General features: G+C 41.4%; 1 protein-coding gene across 5 annotated transcripts in view; it reads right to left on the bottom strand.

Moving 5' to 3' along the window:
- The window catches only part of bnc2 (basonuclin zinc finger protein 2), a 153,844-nt gene that overhangs the window by 40,191 nt on the left and 90,909 nt on the right, over positions 1 to 22,744 (bottom strand). For all 5 annotated transcript variants that reach the window (XM_026304227.2, XM_026304231.2, XM_026304232.2 and 2 more), the window contains 2 exons: positions 5,529 to 5,631; positions 3,683 to 3,918 (listed from right to left, as the gene is read on the bottom strand). In XM_026304227.2, the coding sequence (XP_026160012.1) occupies positions 3,683 to 3,918; positions 5,529 to 5,631 (339 nt within the window). The remainder of the gene's footprint in view (positions 1 to 3,682; positions 3,919 to 5,528; positions 5,632 to 22,744) is intronic.

The following is a 22,744-nucleotide window of genomic DNA, read 5'->3' as shown; positions in this document are numbered from 1 at the left end:
CTACAGCTCCTCTCTGCGTGATGACAGGCAGTTATTCTCTCCTGGCCTGCCTTGCTTCAGGAAGGTGTTTACTGAGAACTTAAAAACATCCAGACTCATTACGTTTTTCAATGGAAGCGTGGTCACGAGAGCACATGAGCCTTCAGAAAGTGCATTTGTATTCGGAGATGCTGTAGTAGCTTACGGTGTAGACTTGCCGGTGTATAAGTGGGTTAATGCTTTAAGTGAGCAGTTTGTGAAGTGAACATCAGGCAACAATTGGTTTATAGACGAATGGAGAGAGAGAGAGAGAGAACGAAAGAAAGAAAATCATTCATTTTAATGGTTATTGATGTCATATATAATTCCTCTCCTTTGCAAATCAAAATTCCAACCACTTGATAAGCCATTGAGCTTTTAATAATATTGATTAATCTCTTCAGTTTAAGCAGCCTATTATAAAGGTAAATTGCAAAGCGTACACGTATTTAGTCACACCTCTCTGATGCGTTTACTTTTGTTATGCAGTGAATGGCAGACAGATGAGGGTAAGGTTTATCTTAGGTTTTGACATTGATTTACTCTTTTGGAAATTTGAACTAAAAAGCTGTGATGACATACTTTACTGCAGAGTATATGATTACATTCTGCTGGGTAATTGACCTTGATTGCAGATGTTATAATAGTAATGATAGTCATCTTAAATACATTGACACTAATATGGTAAAGTCAGTGAGAGTAAACAAGATTGTGATGAGACAACACAGATGCTTCTGATATGAATGAACAATACTGTTTGTGTATATCAGTGTAGGCATACGCTATGTTAGGTATTCGTCTCATTTTTAAGTAAGAGAGCATGTGAGCGCCATAAAATATTTAGGTATCTTCATCAGCAAAGAATCAGACCAGATGAAGCTTTAATCCTGTTCTGAGTTCAACACAGTGCATGAGGAGGTAGCATGTAAAGTGACACACACACACACACACACACACACACACACACACACACACACACACACACACATGCATACAAAAATCCCAGAAAAGGACTAAGTTGCTGTGTCTGCCCAGGTGCATGCCCTTGTGGTGTGAGCTCTGGGAATTTGATCACAAAAACATAAATGAGGATAAGGCTGGGGAATGATTAAGGGTGACCATTACCTCATCTGGCACTCACTCCAGTAAATGATAGTAATTTTAATTGAAAAGCCTCATGAAGGCCTATGATTTTAACTAACATAACTTACTATTTCTAACAAGAATACTAGGCCTGCTATTGATTTACCTTCCTATAAATTGTCACAAAAAGAAAGGAAATGTTTGGTTTGACGAGGGAAATCAAACATTGAAGTGATGCTGCATGTGTGTTTTCTATATGCAACAATTATTTTGATAGTTGAATAATTGTTTTTAGCGTTTTTGTGAGAATCATGTTTTGCTTTGTCAAACCTGAAACTAAATCTCTGGGTTTTCATTGTTGTCTGACATTTTATACAGTAGATAAATAATGAACTGAGAAAATTATTGGCAGATAAATCAATAATGAGTATAGTTGCATATTTGGTTGAAGGCTCCTGTTCTGTGCTACTGTACATGTTTGTTTTCCTTTTCCCTGTACTGCACACATTTAGTGGTCAGGCCTCAGAGCAGCTCTCAGGTGTTTTCTGTCAGCCCAGTGTCCTGGGCTCTCTGACGCATCACTGACACAGAGCAAACACAATACGCTGAATACACACACAATAACATTTGTTTTTCTAAACATAAACTATCCCTTGTTACTTTGACACCGTGTGACACACTAGCAAGTTATAAGAAAAGTAGAAGAGTAAATAAGAGGAGAAAAAACAAAGAGAGCCATATGTACATAGTGTGCCAACCAAATAAAATGATAAATCTGTGGTGAAGAGAGGCTTCATTAGAGCATAATTCTGAGATACTGAAAATTTACAGCATGTCTCATTAAAATAGAAATTAACATGATTACTCCTGTGGCCAAAACACTTTCATTCATTCCTAAATCAGAACAAGCAAGCGTTTGAAAGCCTGGCTTCTAGGATTACGGTAAAGTAATTTATCATCAAATAATGTCCCCCGACATCAATATCAAAAAAGACAACTTATTATCTATCATCTGCAATACTGTTCTCCTCATTTTATCTCTCATTTAGCACGGCATGGTGGTGGGAAACACACCCCCAACACAAAGCGTTGCCCGGAGGGTCGTGGAAGATTATTGAATTTCATAGCTACTTACAGGCTAATAGGGCCGTACCATGACTACTTATTGTCCTTAAGTGACTGGCTGCTTCTCCTCAGCCGTGGCCCCTTTGAAGCCCTTTGGAGGAGATCTGGAGGATTTAGCCAGTAGCGTGACATGAGGCTGAGCTGTTGAGCAATGGTGCTCCCACCAGCTGACTATTAGAACCAGCTGATAAAAACACAACAGGCTAGAACTATGGGAACCACAGTACTCCAATGGTTACTCAATATTAGGCTTTCTCACATTTAGGTTTGGAACATTTATTTAGGTTTATTTGGACAAAATTTGATAATGGATGGAGAAAATGTTTTTTTGCGTCTTTGACGTAGATTTGATCATTAAGTGATTAATTGGAAAAATACACAACAGATTAATCAATAAGGATTAGCAATTATTTTTATTTGAAGCCCTAATGCATTTTTAGTTTTACTAAGAAATTTGTTATCATAAGAATATAACTCAGTATCTTAGTATTACTTGACTAATCATTTATTATATTATACAACCTTATTATATTATTTATTATAGCTTTCTTTCTATATAATTTTCTAAAGTGCATATAGTTGAATTCCAGACAAGTAAACATTTGGTAAATACCTGTAGATCCATGTAACGGTTAGGTTGTGTGGCTTGTGTGTGTGTGTGTGTTCAAAATGGACTGGATCTGTGAGTGCTTTACTCACAGAAGCTGTTTCCACATACAAACCACCCTCTCCTCACCATGCTGTTTCACTTGGAACACTAAGCAATATACACATAAAGATAAGCACATGTACACACACACACACGCATACACACACACACACACATACTCACAGCTAACCACATGCACATGTTCACTTGCTGTTAACTAATTCATTCAGGAACACTTTGGTTTGGGTTTCAACACCAAAACCTCTCTACCTTTGATTGAGAAATGTGTCTGACTGCAATTATATGGGAAGGAGGGGTAGAAGGAGGGAAGGATGGATGGAGTGAGGAAACGCACTACAGTGGTTTTATAGTTTGCTGGCGTGACATTTTTCTCCACTTTTTATTCCTTTCCTTTTTTCAGCAGACGGGCATAGTGTTGACAGGGCAGAAAAAGGGGGCAGACTGTAGTAGAAGTAACAGCAGGAAAAATGTGAAGAAAATTGATGGGCAATGGCACTGAAGTGGCCAAGATTGTCACTATTGTGGTTTTGATCAGTACCTCTCAAAATAACTGCAATGCCAGAGAAATTTGTAGATACACTTGTTGGGAAAGTGATGGTAGTGATCACTGTCGACATTATCCCCAGTTTCCAAAATCACTGAAAGTTGCAGGCGAATACAAAAGTGTGCAGGGATGTATTTGTGTGTAAGCCGAGAGCAACTATCGCTAATATTTGGTCTTTACATTTACACTAGGCCCATACAGTATGTTGCTTTAGCACTTCAGCATGCTTGTGGGTCACTGACCTGCAGTATGTAGCCCCTGACGTAGTCTCGGAGGGTCCAGCCCAGGCCGTGCAGAATGTGCAGCACCTCTTCCTGCTTGAGCACAGAGAAGAGGCGATCGAGAAGGATCTTGAGCCTGACAGGTACAGCCTGGGTGCCGTACAGCATCAGGCTGCTGATGTCAAACACCACATTGGACTGAACGATCTCCACCTGGGTTGGGTGGTAGAGGTGCTGGGTGCTGAGCTTGTCCAGAGCTGCATGTTTGATGAGGTGACAAGGGGAGAAAGAAAAGAAAATGCAAACACAGAGACACCGTTAATGACTATCAAGTTTCTCTCTCATCTGGAAACCTCTTTCGGAGGCTACTGCACAGTCAGCACTATCTGTTTACGACATATCAGATAAGGGCAATGACATTAATGTAATTATGTGCAATTCTTCCTATTTAATCTAATCTCTGACTCTTTTAAATTCATGCTGCCATCTCTGTTTTTTATTTGCATTTTCTGTTTCCACCTCAATCCCAACTACCATTTCATCGTCTTTTGCTAATCTTAATTCTTTCTATTTTTTAGAATACCTACCTTTCTTAATGCACCACCTTCTATCTTATTTATTTGTAGATAATCAGCTATGTGCTGGTTTAAGCAGCAAGAATGCAATGGGGTATTGATGTTCAATAAAGTGTAATAGTAAAATATTAGCAATATAAAAGAGCATACAATGAATGACAAATGATTAAATCCTTTTTAAACCAGAGAAAAAAAGGTTGAAAAGTTGAAAAGTTGGTTGGAAGTACTTTTCTTGGGCTTGAGTAATGTCTGCAGGTCTTTCTCTTGCCAGGCAAAAAACAAACAGAAAACAAAACAAAAACGTTACACTCACTCTGCTCATAAAACTTAATTGTGTGCATGAGGTAGATTTCGTTAGAGCACTACCTCGTGCAACTCGTCTTCTCTTTCTCGTCTCTTGATTGTCTGGGCGACACCTGGTCGACTCTCTCTTTTCCTCCTTATCTCAGTCCCTCGCTCTTACCTCATACCTCCCCCTCTCCCTCCCTCCCCTCTTGCCCTGCCTGTCTGGGTGACACCTGGTTGGGTCTCTCTCTCTCTCTCTGATCCTGGGATGACTTTTTCCTGCTGATGAGGGCTTTGCCTGACAACACAGCGCAGCCAGACACGAACATAATAAAAAATGAAGAACTACTTGTCAGAGTCCCTGCCAATGCCGACATGAAATGATAAGTGGGGGAGAGAAGAGATGGGCGCCTGACAGTTCAGAGGGAGAGATTAAAAAACAGTCAATGGGGTCCTGTGCGATCCGCTGAAGGGCTCATGGCCCACTCTTGTGCGGACACAAGCCAAACAGGTGTTTTCTTTTATCTTCTTCCCCTCCTCCTTCTCTTTGTACTTTCTAGCCTGCTCTCCCTTTTTCTTATACCCGCGTGAAAAACTCATAAGGTGTGGTCTCTCACTTCTCTGTCTTGTATTTTTTTTCTGATCTAAGGTGCAAAAACACTGAGGTGCAGAAAAACTGAAAGCAACAGAAAAATACAGAAGCAAACACAAACAGTGAAGGTACTTCTACTATGGAAAATAGAAAAGTTTTAAGTTTCAGTACAATTTTCTAGTTTCAGTACTATTACAACCACAGGTACAGGGAAGCGTATTGTGTATTACATAAAAAAATACATATGAATATACATATTAAATTTGCGTGCTAATTCTTTAGAAGCAGTAGAGACAGATGCAGTATGTACAGATATGGTCAGGGCCTCTCCACAGTTTGAGTGTCAGAAACAGACTACCCATTTATTTATACTTTTATTAATGAACCCATCATACTAATAGTAACATTTCCTTACCATGAGCTACCCAGCCATGTTTGCACTGGTCACATGTTCGTAGGTGAATCTTGCCTGGCTGGAAACACTCACATGTGCAGTTCACCAATGTGCAGCGAATGGCCTGTGGAACACAAGGCAGAAAAAAGAAGGAAAGCCATGTCAATCACAGCTCTGGTGCAAAGGAGAGATAGAGAGTGTGTGAAAAGAATTGAACAATAGCTTGGTAGGAATAAATATAAGAAAAAAAAAGTCAGATAAATTATTTATGGACTATTGCACAATAGCAAATCCCTAGCACTCAAGCTCATCCATACCGAACTGAATTTACTTTGTCTTAACTGTTCCTTAAAAATGTGCTGAAAGTGTAATATAAAACATGTCTACAGTTGCAGCCTCTGCCACTAAGAATAACTCTCCTAGCTACTATTTTCCCAACTACTCTTTCATTCTAATGTGTGAATCTGTCTTTCCATACCGGTATTTCCCAGAGTTCATGTGAACTGACAAAGGACTTCCCTTCCTGAAAACCCAGAATTGTAACTTGTTTTGACTGCGGCTCCATTACTCAACACTGGAGCTGCACTTAGCCTGACCCCGGAAAGCTTTTAGTAGTGAGAGGTTAAGTGTCCAGACTTGACGAGGGCAAGTCGGTACAGCACAATGCATCATCTACAGTGGCTTACATCTTCACAAACGGCTGTTAAAAACTCTTAAAAAAAAATTCAGGTGCATTTTGCAGCAGGTGACTTGAACCTGTAAGATGTGTCACTTTTTTTTTTTTTTTCAAACAATCAAGAGATTGTACAGCATGTGGAAAATGTGTGATGTACACAGAACTTCACACAAATGAATACAGCTCCATCATCCAACTGAGAGCAGCAGCTGCGAGCCGTAAATTTCACACTGACATGGAGAAACAAGAAGGCAGAGTAAAAGGGGTGAAAAGGAGTTAAAAGAGAAAAAGAAATTAGAAACATGAATCTTAATAAGCATTGGCATCCCTTTGTTTGTCAGACATTTTTTACATTATCGAGATGAATTGCTGGAACACTACTGCAACCTAAACAGTTTAAAGGCCGATGTGCAGCTGTATGGAGACTGCAGCGGACCCTGGTTTATGGAAAACATGTCAAAAATCTTGGAAGCATTTCACTGTTAAAACAGTTAAGTTTGTAATTAAATAATTGATTTCCTTAACATTAATGTGCGTAGTAAATATACTGACTTCTGAGATCTGAATTAAAAAAAAAACAATGAGTTAATAACTTAGCGTTATAAACAGCGTTTCCACACAATGGGGATAATGTATTTTATGTATTTTGGCGTTGAGTCAGTGGTGAATAAAGGTTTTTCCTGTGTGTTAAGTCTTCAGACGTTAAATTAAAAAAAAAACTGTAATCACTGAAAGTACAGAGCAAAAAATTTCAGGAATGCTTAAGAGAGGAAAAGGTGTAGTTTAGAAGGTGACTGCCTATTTATTTTGATCCTAATCATCCAGTACTGAAAAAAACTTATCAGCAGGGCCTTAGTTATCAGCACCTAACACTTTATGAATTTACAATCTACGCTAAATCCGCTTTGTTATATTGTCTCAGTGTTATTCTTACAAGGCAGTGGTGTGACAATAATGTGACAGATATGAACATGCACACAAAAGGTCGTAGGTTGGACCTCATGTCTCCACCAACAACCAGTATTTCACAATGGCAGAAAGAGTCAGCACTTTCAGAAAGAAAATTATCTGCAACCCAGATCAGGCTTTATGCTGCACCACTGAGGTCAACACTAAGTCAGTAATAACAGAAAGCGTCTGCTCATTATGTCCACAAACCAACCCCACCACTCTTCACCCACGTGTGCATTCTGATGTTTAAAAGCAGCAAATGACATTACCCAGTCTCTGGATTACACTGGTATCCTGTAATTCAGGATATAAAACTCCACTCACTTATAATCTACTAAGGGGCCATTAAATCTATCAGAATCCCTCCTTGCGTGCCCCAAGGTGTTGTAAACCAGATTAGTAACTGGAGGTGTCAAAGTGAACATGGGCTAATCCAAGATTAAACACGAAATTACACCACTTCTAGCCATGTCACCTAACTGTTTGACATCGAATGAGGCAGGAGACAGAGATTATTTGACTTTACACCATTTGTAAGCTCTCCAGGTATGGGATCGGCAATCCCTGCAGTGTGTGAGGATTAGACACAAAGTGTCAGTTGAAGTGTACATATGTTATAAACTGAGCTGATGTTCTTATTTAGAGCACCATGAAATATGTGAATTCACTGTCCCTTTTCTCTTACACTCCAGACATGGTTGTTCATGAACATGTCCATGGCTGGGGCTTGACCTTTAACATATAGGAACTTTACCTGCTACTTTTGCAGAAATAAGTTAAAGAACATTTATATTTAGTAAAATCAGTTTCATTAGATACATGTGTTTCCTGACATGACAGGGTATCTTTAAAGCAACATCTGGCCTCATAAAGTTGTTATGTAATGCTGTTTTTCACATTAATGTGCAGTTGTTGTGACGTCTTGAAATCTTGACAGCAGATCTTTGGTTAATGATGCAGCTAGAATATTTTATTCTTCCATTTCATCTATTGCATTGTTGCTGTTGCTGTATTTAAAACTAAAATGACAGTGATCCTGAAGTGCCAGAAAGCTCCTGCTGTATCACGAACTAAAAACCCACACAGAAAAAAACACTTGGCAGTAATTTTGATTAATTGTTTGAGTCATTTTCTAAGCAAAAATGCCAAACATCTCGAATGTCAGTAGTTTTTGTGAATAGATTTATGATTGGACAAAATATGCAATATTATACAATATGAACTCTGGAAAATTATAACTGACATTTTTACTACTTATTGCAATTTCACTGACCAGGAACTGTTAATTGATTAATTTGCAAAAATCATTAGTTACTGCCCTGATCATGTTGCATGCTTTTGTTCGCTTCGTTGCCTGTTGCCCCATTTTAAATTTTAAGTACCCTATAATTTTTAAGTGTCAGATTTTATTGCCACAGAAGGTTTTTCTTTTCATGTAACTCTTTCTGCATGCAGATTCTGCAAGCTCTAATTTAGAGTAGCCAAATTTAGTACAGTCATGTCACACAACCCTTTCCTAATTACCTCTCTGTGCACCAACACTAGCAGCAGCAGATGGAAATAAACAAATGGAAATATCAAATGCACCTCTGCTGTTTACGAGCCGGGGTCTGACAGCTGACAAGATAGTTAAGGGGCGTCTAATACGGCAATTAGAGTGTGCCACTGTCAGCCACGCAGTGTGCCACGCAGTGACAAGGCGCCCTCTAATCACTGACTTATTACGCTGGCTACCAGCACCTCTCATATCTGGCCCATTAAGCAGACAGCAGCATTAAGAAGCATTAAAGCAGCGAGGCCTCTCAGCTGAGGAGGCAATGACGGGAGAAAGGGGAAGGGAGGGGATGGCTGTGTCTGTTATTTCTCTGGATTAATTTGTGCATTGTTCAACATTCAGTCATGAACATGTAAGAGAAGCATAACAGACGAGATGTTTGAGATATGACAGCATCAAAACGTGATCATACGTAACAAGATGAAAGATTACAGACTGATTACAGAATTTTTAAGAAAAGCAACAGACAGACATGTCAGAGATGGCCATCAAAAACATCATCATCAAGGGTGTGAGTTTGTCTGTGTGTGTGTGGCTTGTCAGAAGTAAATGGAAAGACAAAATCATGAAGACTTCTTCTCATTATACGGACATAGTCAGAATTGCAACTGTGGCCAATGTGGATCTGGGTTCCATTTGGCCATGGTTTAACTTGTGTCTGGCCTGAACTTGGTCAGGGACAAGTTTGGGCCTGGATCCCAGTGCTACACTTGCACATATTTGTCACAGCAGGCCAGGGGAGGAGGCTGTGTTATCTAAGGCCCGGCCAGATACACGGCATTAGTCACTGCGCTAGTGTCTCGCCAGGGTTTCCTCTTTGGCTCCCAACTAAAGAGAACGATGGTGAGGAAAAGGACAGAGGGATGTGAGTGAGCTTCACTAGAAAAATGAGCAGCTATGAAGTGGAAGCTGTTAGTAAGTGAAAAAAGTCCCACATTGCTGTGGCAATTAGACCCAGACAACAGTCAACAGTCACACAGCTGCTGCTGTGGTCAACAACCTAACCTAGCTGGGTTCAGAAAGCATCATTTTCAGCCCTTATCTGGCTCAAGTGTGTCTATCTCGCCGCTGAGTTTTGTTTAGCTGGAGGCTTGATGTTTCATGGATGTTTTGCTTGGCTCACAGTCCCTGTCCCAGCCCTATTGAATAAACACTGACAGTCAGCAATGGCCAGTATCAGACTGGGGAGGACTCTCAATTAAAAGACTGTTAGTGGGACAGATGGACTGAAGAACTGCAGGAAAGAGGAGCTGCAGAACAAGATGGCTTCGGCCTGGACTCTTGCAGTCAGTTCCAAGAATTTTTCAAACAGACTGAGAAATACAAGCTACATGGCTCAGAATCAATGCTGATACATGCAAGGCAGTCCAACCCTAAACCAAGAGGCATATGTAGAGGTCAACATAGACATTGAATTGGCCTTCACAAGTTCTCTCAAACCACAGAACTGAAGGTGATCCTAAACTAATATCCTGTACAATTGTATTACTACCCTGTCATTTTTAAGTTGACGTTGTAACTATATGCCACAGAAAACACCGCTAAAGCACCAGTTGCCTCGTCCCCTTCAGGCCTATCTGTATCCTCCCTAGACAGTGTACAATAGAAAGCCAACCCATACAGCTGCTGCAGGGTGGGTATTGTTCCTCCTACTTTAATTGAAACCTTTAGCATGTTCAACACACAGCCACAGACCGCATTTCTTGTTCGGTGAGTTAAGCAAAGCTGAGATTTAAATGAAAACCCTGTGTGTGCGTGCGCGTCTGTGTGCATGTGTGCACCTCGTCTTTGCAGCAGCAGCTTCAGATTTAAATTTGTCTCTGCTTAGGGTCACTGTAAAACACTGGAAGCATCTTGTCCTCTCTTCCACCCACAAGATATTATCTAATCCATGAGTTAGCTGCTGAAATGCTGTCAATTTCCTGCCAGAAATGTGCAGTCAACGTGTGTAAGAAAAGAGACACAGCAGCTTTGCGTGTCATAAAGCGGGGCCTGGCTCCGTCAGATAGATCAGGACTTCACAATGTCCATATTGGAAACAGGTGACAAATAAAACATGCCGAATAAAGAAAGTCTTTGTAGTCAGACACAGCACGCCACAAAATACAGAGGAGCAAATACCTCATGCCAAGCCTAATTTTTGCTTGTTTGCTTTTATACATTGAATTTGACTTGAAACAGAGCTTTCTTGCCTCACAAAGTGGTACAAAATAAACAACAATTAATCACTTGTGCACTGACTTAAGTTTAAAACACTGTTACACTGTACAGGAGAAAACTGTAGTCGACAGGAAAGATTAGTGTCTTCCCTCTGAAATCCCCACGGTGTAAAGCCCGTCCTCCATGTCAGTTCTGGTTTTGAGCCCAGCGGCTGGCAGTCACAGAGCCAGAGGTCCCTGTCCTATGTGCAGCTGTGCGTCTGGGCTTTGACATGGGGCAGAGCGACCAGAGCTATGCTAATGGGAACCAAATGGGGCGTGAGTCCCCAGTGGATTACAGAAGGAGAAGAGAAGCATGTGTTTTCATGTATTCATGTGGAGATCTGGGACCCCTCTCTTTTCTTCCTTTCCTTTTTCTCCTTTCTTTAAGTCAAACAAATGGAATCAGCCATGTCTGTTGTTTGCACGCACTCTTGAATAATGCTCTTCTTGATGTGACAGATTTTAAGAGCTGTCAATCATTGAATGTATCTTAAATCTGATAAAAAATGTGTACAAATAGCTATAACACTGGTCAGATATACTCTTTTTAAGCTGTGTTTTTAACATACTGAAAACTACTTACTCTGAAGTTTAAAAGGGCAAAATTTGACAATGGTGTTTTAAAATAAAGTGACCAAGATACATAAACATTTAAGTCTAGCGTATAGTTATGTTTAACTGAACTACAATGCTCTGTGAGTATATTATGTCTGTGAAAATGCGAAACATAAGTTTCAGCTGTCTGGCAGTGCTTCTCAGTCTTGTTGCACTTTGCTTTCACCTGCTTTGACTGCAACAAAATTTGTCTTGATGTAGCAGTGTTAGGTCCTGTTGACCCATAATGTAGTCAAGCCCAGTGGAGTGCAGAAAAAAAAAAACAGGTTTAAATGTAATTAGATTACAATTAAAGTCACAATCTGTCATATCATATGGAGTTGGAACCTTCTCAAAAATCTGTGAATACATTGCAAAATGTGTCACTGCTGTGTGCTAGTAATGACGTAACAACGCATTCAGTCACTGATGATCAGACTAATCAGAAACATTATCTGCAAATCATGACTGTATAATCAAGTAAAGTCAAGTCAAGTGGTCTAATATTCTAAACAACTGAATTGAGTGATGATATTTGTGTTTGGTTGTCGTTACTGATGATGTCCAGTTTCAACTTTGACCAGGGGTCCAGTCCTGTCTTCTTGTGCTTGTCAGCCGTCAGATATGACTCACCCTCTGCGCTATTTCACATGCACACACACATACACACACACACAACCCCCATGTGATTAGTGCCGAATCAAACATGCAAACACACACACACAACTGAGTCAAATTTCTGCTTCCAACATTCCTTCGTCTTCTGTGTGGTTTGACTGTCACAGAAAGTAAATCTCCTCAACATGAGCACCGCCCCAAAAATTTCAAATCCGATCAATGATGAAACTTTAAGTCTGACTCACTCGCATGATAAATAGCTGCGCGTGTATTTCAGGACAGTCATGCTTGTTTAAGTGGAGGGATAAAGGACCCAGCTGGCTTTGATATTGCGAAACAAAAAGGGAACATAATATCACAATGCTGGAGCAGAAACACAACCTGCGATCCTGCTATCATATGCCATGCTCTCAGTCAGTGCAGCCTGTTTAGATGGACAGTGATAACACTGCACTGCACTGTCAGTTCAAATACCTAAGCATCAAGGGAGCAGCAGTTTCTCCCATCTTTTGTGTAGACAGCAGGCCCAGGCAGAGGCCCCTGGTCCCTCTCAGCTCACCTCAAAGCATTTCCCCAGCCAGAGATCAAACCAACTGCCCAGTGACAGACCTCTGGGTCCGCAGACACAAGGCCAGGTTCAAAGAAGGGTGCTAGGGGAGCCAGGGAGGTATGGAGGGAGAGAGTGAGAACGGAGGTAAAGTAAGAGTGTGCAGAAGCGGGGGGGGGGGGGGGGTTCAGACGAGCTGGTGAAGGTGGGAAAGAGGTGTTGCAGCACTTGTGGAGAAGGCAGAGGAAAGTTAAAGAGGGTAGGTAGAAAAGCAGAGGAGAAAACGTGCAAAAAGACGGTAAGCTAGATACCCCACTATCCTCCTGCATGATGCAACTTTTAGTCTAAGTTAATATGTGGATTTTATACAATAAACTGCAAGGCTGAGTTAATGTTATAATTCAACTAAATAGCTAAACAAAATATGATTCAAATGATGAATTAAAAATTCCAACAAATATACATCACATGGAGTATATGACATGATAAACCAAAATACTTGATTAATTCTATGTCTACGAATTAATTGTTTTAGAAATTAAATATAAGCCACAGATCCCTTTTGATGTTCTGTTTTTCAGAGAGACACCTCATCTCTGGCCATTGTGTGGAGAGGAAAGGGAAGGGGGAAAAAAAGGAGGCCATTGTTGTCAGTATTTATTAGATCTGCTCTAACCTTCAACCTATCAGAGGGAGTGACATGCACCAGATAAGGGCAACTCCCTGTCACAACACCTGCACCAGCTGGCCCACTGATCGCCCCTGCTGATCGCAAATATGGTGGCCCACACTGCAAAAACATGCTGGGTTTCTGTCTGGAGACTTGAGGGAGTGACGTGACCACACAGTACAACCAGGCTCATGTTTAGGTGAGAGAGCAGGAGCGAGAGGAAAGGAAAAAAAAAAAGAGGAGTGGGAGTAAAAGGAAAGGGGGGCATGGGGTAGTTAGAAATAGAGAGAGGGGAGAGAAGATGACCAGCATCATCTGAGATTTACTTCCCTCCCAATCTACTCCCTAACACAAACAGAAAGTATTAGTCAGTGCCCAGACAAATTGCCGACCCCTCTCTGTGAGGGGACATCTCCATGGCGATTATTGGTTGGCGTGGGCAACGGCACACACACATAGCCACACACACACATTGTGCAGACTTGACAGCAATATGACGACAAAAGGCCAGCATTGCTGTGACTACCCCAAATTGACATTTAGTCATCACACTAGTCTGCAGGGTGGGACTCTACCTCCTGAACTACACACATACATGTACAAGCACTCTCACACTCTCCTACATTCCCTCTCATGCAAACATGTGCACACACACACACACACACACACACACACACACAAATTTACATGCAGTGAATTCCCCTACTCAAACTAGCTCCCAGCCAGAGAAATCTTGGAAGAGCTCCTAGATTTAATCTTGCCAATAGCTCTTTATTTTCTTTGACCATTTTTAATGTAGAAAAGCCTGCACTAATTGTGTCTGAGCAATCTCCAAATTATGTATATGTGTTTTTTTCAAATAACCGAACACTACTGTAGACAGATTGGCTGGTTTTCAGGACACGTGACTGGGCAATAATATTTGTTTCTTTCCTCAGAGTTTTGTTCAAACAGTATGTCAGCATGGCAGTTTACTTGTAAACACCTGAGTCAAGCAGCTGTGAAAATACAAAACCATGTAAAAGCTATGCAGAACCAGGAATAATTACTTGCAACCAACTGCTACATCCACTAGATTTTTTTTTTCTTATTTGTTGCATCTATAAAATATTACCCAAAGTAGCAGAGCAATGAGAAAAAAGAAAAGTCAGTGTCCAGATTGTTGTTATTTACAGATCTGTTCAATCATTTACCTCAGCCAGCATAGTGAGAGGACTGCTCCTGTTTCAGTGTTGTAGTTCCCACTTTAGATAGAGCATTCCTTGACAAACTCTATTAGTATTTACAGCCTCAGTCAACAGATGACACAGAGAAATGGGACACAAGACAGAGATACAAACAGAGGGGGGGAAGGAGAGACAGGGAGAGTGTTTAACCAATGGCTACATTACTGCAATGACAAATGTGTCACTCCCAAAGCAACACGGCGAGGGAGAGAAGTTAGGAGTGTCTTGACTCCAAGTGTGTGTATGAGTGTGTGTGTGTGTGTGTGTGTGTGTGTGTGTGTGTGTGTGTGTGTGTGTGTGTGTGTGTGTGTGTCGTGGGACAGTGAGAGGGAGGGAGGGAGGTGACAGACCAAAGGAAAGTCCATCTTGGGTGTTTTAGTCTTTATCAGTCTTACAAAGTTCACAGATATAGCAGCAGAAGTGAGGCTAGTTCCAGTCACGGGTCACAAAGACGACACAGAGCAGCTCCAACAGGTGGGAGGGAGAGAGAAGAGGAAGGAAGGAAAGAAAGCAAAAGAAAGAGTCGTACAATTGCATGTGAACAGCAGTGCCAAACCTTGGTGATTGCCATTCAGGAATCGACCTGACCAAATTACAAATTCCCTCTCAGGGCCCTCTAAGTCCGCTTCATCTGGCTAAAGCCGGAGTCCTCATTTCTGCAATTATAAAGCTATTGACTAATTCAACATATGTTAGCGTGTCTTCCAGCCCTTGAGTGCTGGTCTGCCATTGAGTCATTAACTTTGACAAATTGTGACAGACTTTTTTATTGCCACCCAATCATGAGAAACAAGACTGTGGCAGAGGAGTTAATGAGTGGCATGTTTCTCCTCTTCCTCCTCTCCCAGCACCTCACACTCTCTCCTCTCCAACCCTTCCACTTAGATTCCTGCACCCCCAGATCCCCCTCCATATTTATAATTTTACCACATCCTAACAATAACACGGCCGGTACTCAGCACAAAACACGCAGGCCCTGGCCTAATGAATCTCATGCCTTTACCGCGGTAAAATGGCCTGTAAGTATTACCAGCTGCAATACTCTCTCGTTCTCCCTCTTTCTCTCCTTGGCAGTGGCATTGAGCTTGGTTGAGCATGGATGAGGGGGGTGAGGGGATTCAGGGGGAACCAGGCAGACACATCTGAGTGCAGCTGGACCAGTGAGAGAGAGGTGGGGGGTGAAGAGGAAGAGAAGTTGGGTGGGGTGGGGTTGGGGGGGGGAGAAAGACCGCAAGTCTCCGTGTTTCCAGCTGCCTTTCTCAGGGGCTCGGTTTTCTCTCCCTCCTCATGTTTTTTTTTTTTTTTTGCAAGGCCCTTCTGGTCCCAGCTTACTTAAAAAATCACAAGCACACAGATACATAGACACACACATGCATGCACGCCCTGATCCACCTCCCCACCATCCCTCACATTCGGCCATCTTTGTTTGGACAGGGCTCAGGAGTTCCAGAAAAGCTCTCTCAGATGTGCTGAAGTAAGGGAAAAACAAAACAAACTGGCCCTCACACACACATTTATATATACACACTCAAAATTTATGTGAACGCACAGACACCAACAAGTACTGTGCGCACACTCATAACACTGTGTAGCAAGAGAAGTTGACACACACTCCTACACACACGTACATGAACAGTTTCACATGTGTGAAATCTAAAATACCAGCTTCAACCAGAGAACAAATTTGCAAAGAGATGAAAAAAAGTGGAATACATTTCTCTTCGTGGAGGTAGGAAGCCTACCATTGAAGGCATGCATTATTTTACAATGTGTGTGTGTGTGTGTCCCTATCTCAGCACCAGGGCAGACCTGAAACATACCTCGACATATGTTACCTCTTTGTAATATTGACTTTGTTATAGCTATACGAGTGGGAGAGTAGAGCCAAGAGCTTGGGTCTTGCAGTGGTGGGGCCCTCTGAGTTCGCTAAAAAACAAATACTCGAACAAGTCGTGAAAATAGAAAACACAGTACCACAATAGCAATCTGTAAAAACACGTTTTGGTTGCTAAATTAAGAATATTATTTGTCTGATTCTGTTTCTGCAGAGTGTTGCTTACAAAGCCGTGGGATTTGGCAAGTGAGCGATTCTTGGCCTGGATTTCTGTCTGAGCATGTGTACTAGACCAACTGTAAAACTCAAAAACCTTCTTTCTCTAACGCCTCAACTCTGTCAAATAGCAGACTCTTTCAAGAGTCATGCAAACATATTGACACATTGCCTGATCCATTGTTTTGTAAAAATAAACACAATATCCAGTACATTATATATAAAATGCCTTTAAAATTTCAAATTTCAGATAACAAATGATAAAAAAAGATAAGGAAAAGAACATATCTTGTTTATTTGATTGCTTTGCAGAAATAAAAGATTGATTATCATTTTCTTGTTCCTGTCTCCTTCCCCAGTGATGACTTTGCTTATGCACTTGAATAATGAAGGCAAGTCATTTGAATATTCCCTCTGTATTAAAAAAAATGATGTTTTTTACTCGATGCAGCAATATTAGCCATGTTAATTGGGCTCTTTGGACTTTCCCAATAGAAAGGCTAAATTAATTACTTATGTCGACAAAATGTCAGACACACTGATCTAATAACTACAACTGTTTCCAGCAGTGTAGTTTTCAAGAGTGTGCATCTTTTTGTCTTTGTGTGTTTGTGAGCTCAAAAACACTCTGATCGTCCTCTCGCCTCGGTTAGATATAATGAACAAGATAGGAACAAAATGCGTTGACATCCTCTCTGTGTTTCATGGGTGGCTCTTGAGAGTCCTCCTCCGATATTCATTCCTGCTTCTCATACTAATCAGCCACTACGGTATTGACTGTTTGTGCTTGCAAAGTGACTTGTATTAGTTTGTCTGCGCTGTGCAAACACACCCACGCACATTTTTATGCTCAAACATGCCAATCCACTGTCCACTTTGTAATTTAACTTGTCAGAGAAAAATGAATTATTTGCAGGATGTTACGGGTGTGTTTGTGTCTGATGTATTCATTAATGTGTACCCACCCCACCATGGGGAACTTTGAAGTTCCACTTTTTTTTTTTTTTTTTTTTTTTTTGGCTTTTGGCTGTTTTTCAGTCTTGAAGAAAAAAAAAACTGTATCAGCGCATTTTCCTCAACTACAAATAAACATTACACTGTAGGAAAAGAGGCAATGAGGAGACATTCTCAGTATCTGTGAATGTGAGATGATCGGATGATGTGTGCACGCGTGTGTACATGAACGCACGTGCAATAATGGGCACACACACGAAGTGTGTGTGCGAGAGCTAACAGAGAGGCCTGCTGATGCCGTGTTTCGGACGGCCCCTTGAAGTGGAAATGATCTTTCTTGGCCATATAACTAGTCCATTCTCACAAAGTCAGCAAACTCTGCCGCTCGTCCGAAGAAATGCAGACACATCCCCACCCCCCCAACCTGATCCACACACGGCCCTGTGGTCAGCATGCAAGATGAGTTCCCCATCAGAGCTAGGAAACATATGCAGGTCCATCTTAATTCATCTAATGTTGTTTTGTTTTTGTTTGGGTTTTTGTTTGTTGTTGTATAGAAGAGATCAATGTGGAAGTGGTCTAGCCTCTTCAGTCAGCCTTTGTCAAACCTAATCTCTTGGTCTTGTTTCCTTTAGATGCATATTCATTTTTCCTATCTGCACTGTACAGTATCTCCTAATAGCAGTATTTAAAATTTGCACAAAACAGCTGAAAGTTTCATTAATATCACTTTCTCAAATTTATAAAACATCCAACGACTTTTTTTCCAGTATTGATTGAAATACCCTATTTTGTGGTTTCTAAATGTAAAATAAGGTAATGTTAGATTCCCATTAAAATTTGGCTGAACGGAAAGATAAAAAGAATCTGAAATGCTTCAATACGTTTAAGGGGAGAAAATTGATGCATTTGAGAGGCTTTGAAAGGTTTGGCAATTTTATTTGACAAGTTACCTAAACAGTTATTGAAATGTCAAAATTGTGGATTCATTTACTACTGCGTGACTAATTGGCTCATGACTTGTTCCAGCACTGACTTTGTACAGTCTCACAGCCACAGCTCTTTTGATAGGTTGCTTTAGACCAACTACCTCAGACATTACAAAGGCTGCTTCTAATTAATCCAAACTTAATACATATAGTTTTTATAGTTTCAAATGTATACTATGTTTATGATCATTTGTATTTGATGAAAGATGAGGTCAGTGTATGTAAAAAATATTTCAGTGATTCAATTTTAAGGAGTATGTCACTATCTGCACATTTTGTATATATCTGTTTTTTAAAGGCTATTATTATTATGCTATGTGTATGCATGCATTGGATGAAGTGTGCATGCATACACGCTGCCGTATGAACCTCTGCTAGCACCTGAGGGTCCATCCCCAGCCGTCCTCAGAGCAGAGAGCGACAGCTGTACAGAGATGCTGTAGCGATAGGCATCATCGGCTTGCTAGAGACTAATTGGTCCACAGTGCTCCTCTGAGTGGCCTTGCTAATTAATTAGAAAGGCAGTGGAGCTGAAATTTTTAATCAGGACACCAGGCTCTCCAGCACGCAGGAAAAAAAAAAAGACACATCACCCCATCATTCCGTGTAATCCACCTGACCCTGAACTCCCATGTTGTCATATGAAGTGTGTTGTGTGTTTAGGTATTCGCATGATCTGACCAGGGAATAAGAAATGAATTTATTACAGGGCTTGTTAAATCATATTAATTCTGAGAATTTCAGAAATTCTGCATAGCCTGATATAATATGCATGACATCTATTTAGTTTGGACCCTGGAGAACATTGTTAAGGTGGTCTTTTCCTCTGGGTGTGTGTGTGTGTAACATGACAACCCGTCCTTACTGATGTCAGTAGCAAGATGTGACAGAATATCACTGCTGCTGATCAAAACTCTAAAAGGAAGAGAATGTATGTTTCTACAAGTGCACAACTGCACACATGACAATCTAACCCCCTCCCCTTTTTTAAAAAAAAAATCCCCCTACACCCTAAAAAGCAAAATATTATTTTTCCTTCTTCTTCCTATCTTTACTTAACTAATTAAACTCAGTCGTGAACACTTTCCATGGCACTGTAAAGAAACTGTGGGAATCACAACTTACAAAAAGTGATGTTCCTGTTTTGTGTTTCTGACTGAAAAATGAGATGATTAATCTAAGCAGTGGTGCTTCTGCACAATTTTAGGGGCACATTTGTGCCACAAAGTTGCAGACAACTCACCTCGATGATTTATGGTGACGGGCCAGCGTCTGGGAGAAATTGACCAGAAACCAAAAGACAAGAGGCATGCTAGAACTGGAGTTTCATCAGTCAGCCACTTCACACAGAAGACAAGGGGAACAACATGTGTTTATCATTGCATCGGTGGGATGACCAACTTCCACTGCTGACTGGAGTTACAGTAACAACAAAATCATAGTGTATGCACATCAAACAGGAAATTTTCATTTAACACGCATACTGTGGTAGAATGAAGACATTTTAATGAACGGTCCAGCAAAGTTTCCATTAGGCCAAATGTTTCTGAAATGCACACATATGCACCTTCACCTTGCGTGGTGACATTAGCTTTGTGTGGTGTCCTAATCTTTGTGACCGTCTTGGCTTTGCTTGGTGCTAATCAGCCAGCCGCTCTTATCTGCCTGTTGCTTTGGCCAAAATAAACACACACCGCCTTTTTATTGCTTTGTTTTCACAGGTCATTAGGGGAAGGAGAGAAGACGCATTGATTAGTTTTCCAGACCACTGGATTATTGTTGTGTTATGACTATCATCATTAAGTTTCATTAAGGTTGTGGCTGTTCATTGTTTCCAGAAAATGAAGACATTGCAGGAAAGGCAAGTTGGTCGGAGAGCAGACAGAGCACCACAGTAACGTAGCAGATAGGGAAACTCAGAAAGCACCAGCTGATTTATGTTAGATACCTGTTCAAAGCAGCGAGTTTGCAGTCAATTACCCCAATTTTCAGATAAGCCTGAACTCTGGTCCCTTTTTTTTCCATATTGAAAACACATTTAAATGTATCACTCTCCCATCACTCATATATCACAGGCTACTCTAAAACATTAAACTAGTGTGTTACATTACATATTTACTTAAAGTGAATGAATGAAAACTTAATGAAGCAGCATCAGCCCGTGGCCATGTCCTCTCAGCCAGCACATATGGTCCCAAAGCAGGGAGAAACCCAGGACTGTCGCCAGGCTAATTAGCATGTGTTAGCTAGTTAGTGAGAGGGCGGCTCTCTGTGATGTGTACTGAAGTGGAGTAAAACACTGGGGCAAGGACTGTACTAATGGCCTACTTCCTCCCCATGGGGACCCTCCCTGCAGCTCTGCACGTGCTGGCATAAGTGCAGCCACGGGGCACCCACAGGGCCGCCACAGTGCCAGGGGCCGAGGTGGGCACCTGGCTTGGCTGGCATCATTTTCACGCAACACTGAGCATTCTGGATGTGATACCCTGCAATGTAACAGCGGGTGACAATGACACTCCTTAACACACACACACACACACACACACTGAAGCAAACTGAGAGTGACATGCAGGCTAACAGATTCATCAGCCTATGAAATAGTTCAGACAGCTGGGGCTGCAGCACCAGCTACTGTATCTGCCTGGCATTGGCGGATTCATTATTTACAGGAGGAGCTTGAGCATTGTCGAGCTGTTTGGCACTCGGTTAGCAGGCGTAGGTGGTGAGCACCAATGGCAAGCGAGTGTATCTCTGTCAGTGTGAGTAAACAAACAGTGGGGACATGGTGTGACAGTGCAAACGGCGTAACAACCAGACACAAACGCACACAGACACATGCAAACTCATCAGGGAGGCAAGGGAGAGCAGAAGAAGAGAGGAGGGGTGGGTGGCATCCATATTTATAGGGCCTTTCTAGCATTTGTCCCCAGGCCAAATGCTGTGACTACACTCAGCTAATGTCAGAACAGCACTTAACCAGGCATTTCCAGTATGTCATGGGCAGTGGGGAATATGTGGGATAGACACAAGACCAAGGCAAAAAAAAACAAAAAACACAGACAAACAAGGATGGAAATGAAAAGCCATGCACTTGTACTGACGTGATTACGTTCCCAAACAAATACACCAGGTTCTTGCTCTTTATTTCTCTCTATTCCTCACTTTCTATTTTAAAGCAGCTGCCTACTTTGACTGGGTCTTTGAATCTGATTTCCTCGTTTTCTTTTTTTTCAGGTCTGATCTTCTTTATTCTGGATTTTTAGCTGGTACTTCATCTAAACTAATGTTTTCTCGATTTCACCATTACAATATATTTCTGTGTGCCTCAAACCTGGCATGAAAGGTGCAGTGTAACACACTGGCATATGCACTCAACGCTAGGTTTGATAGCCTTTGAAAGCATGCCAGATTTGTGCACAATGAAGCCCTCTCCGAGCTAGGCACGATTACACTGTTCAAATATTTAACCTTACACTCCTTTGTTTCATTGTGGTTGTTGACACCAGTGAGAGTATTAACCTGTTGTCTTCTTGCAGTTTACAAGATGTGAAAGTGACATCTTGGCTCCTTGCAGACAGGTCATAACTCTGTGAATTCATCTGGAATGCAAAGAATAGCCTGTTTGCTATTGGTCACCTGTCCCTAAGTTTATCATGTGGCATTCGTTTGGCCTCACACTCCCTGGCACCAGGGCAGGCTTAGGGGCCCACAGGCCTCATTGGCATGTCCCTTCTCACCACAGACACAAGCAGCATGATACCCCCAAAGAGAGCCGATTAAGTGGGTGAAGTAGCTCCTTTTAGCACAATCTGTCATTATCTCAAGTGGCATGTAATCGTTTTGTGTAGCGAGATCCATTATGCATCCACTGAGAGCGAGGGCTAATTGTGGAGGCTTACATTTATTCATTTGTTTGCTGCCAGTTGTCCCAATATATTTTTGGGGAGGTGCAATAAATGCCAGTGTTTGTGTTTCTGTGTTTTTAAATGGTCGGCGCTATCATGGTGATGTGGTAAAAGCCGCAGTGTTCCTTTTGTGCTCCCAGCGGAAACTGGCAATCAACATGAGGCAAAAGATTAAGATGTTAACCGCTGCCCCAGTCCTGTTTTTAACACTTTACTGACCACACAGGATTGTTAAATGCCCAAAGAATTGGACGACTTCTGACTGAAAAGTTAATGAATAGGTACTCGGGGTGAGCGTTGT

This window comes from Mastacembelus armatus, chromosome 1 (genome assembly GCF_900324485.2).
Source record: "Mastacembelus armatus chromosome 1, fMasArm1.2, whole genome shotgun sequence".
NCBI classification, from domain to species: domain Eukaryota; kingdom Metazoa; phylum Chordata; class Actinopteri; order Synbranchiformes; family Mastacembelidae; genus Mastacembelus; species Mastacembelus armatus.
The sequence above is the reverse complement of the archived record's forward strand: the minus strand, read 5'-3'. Positions and strand labels throughout refer to the sequence as shown.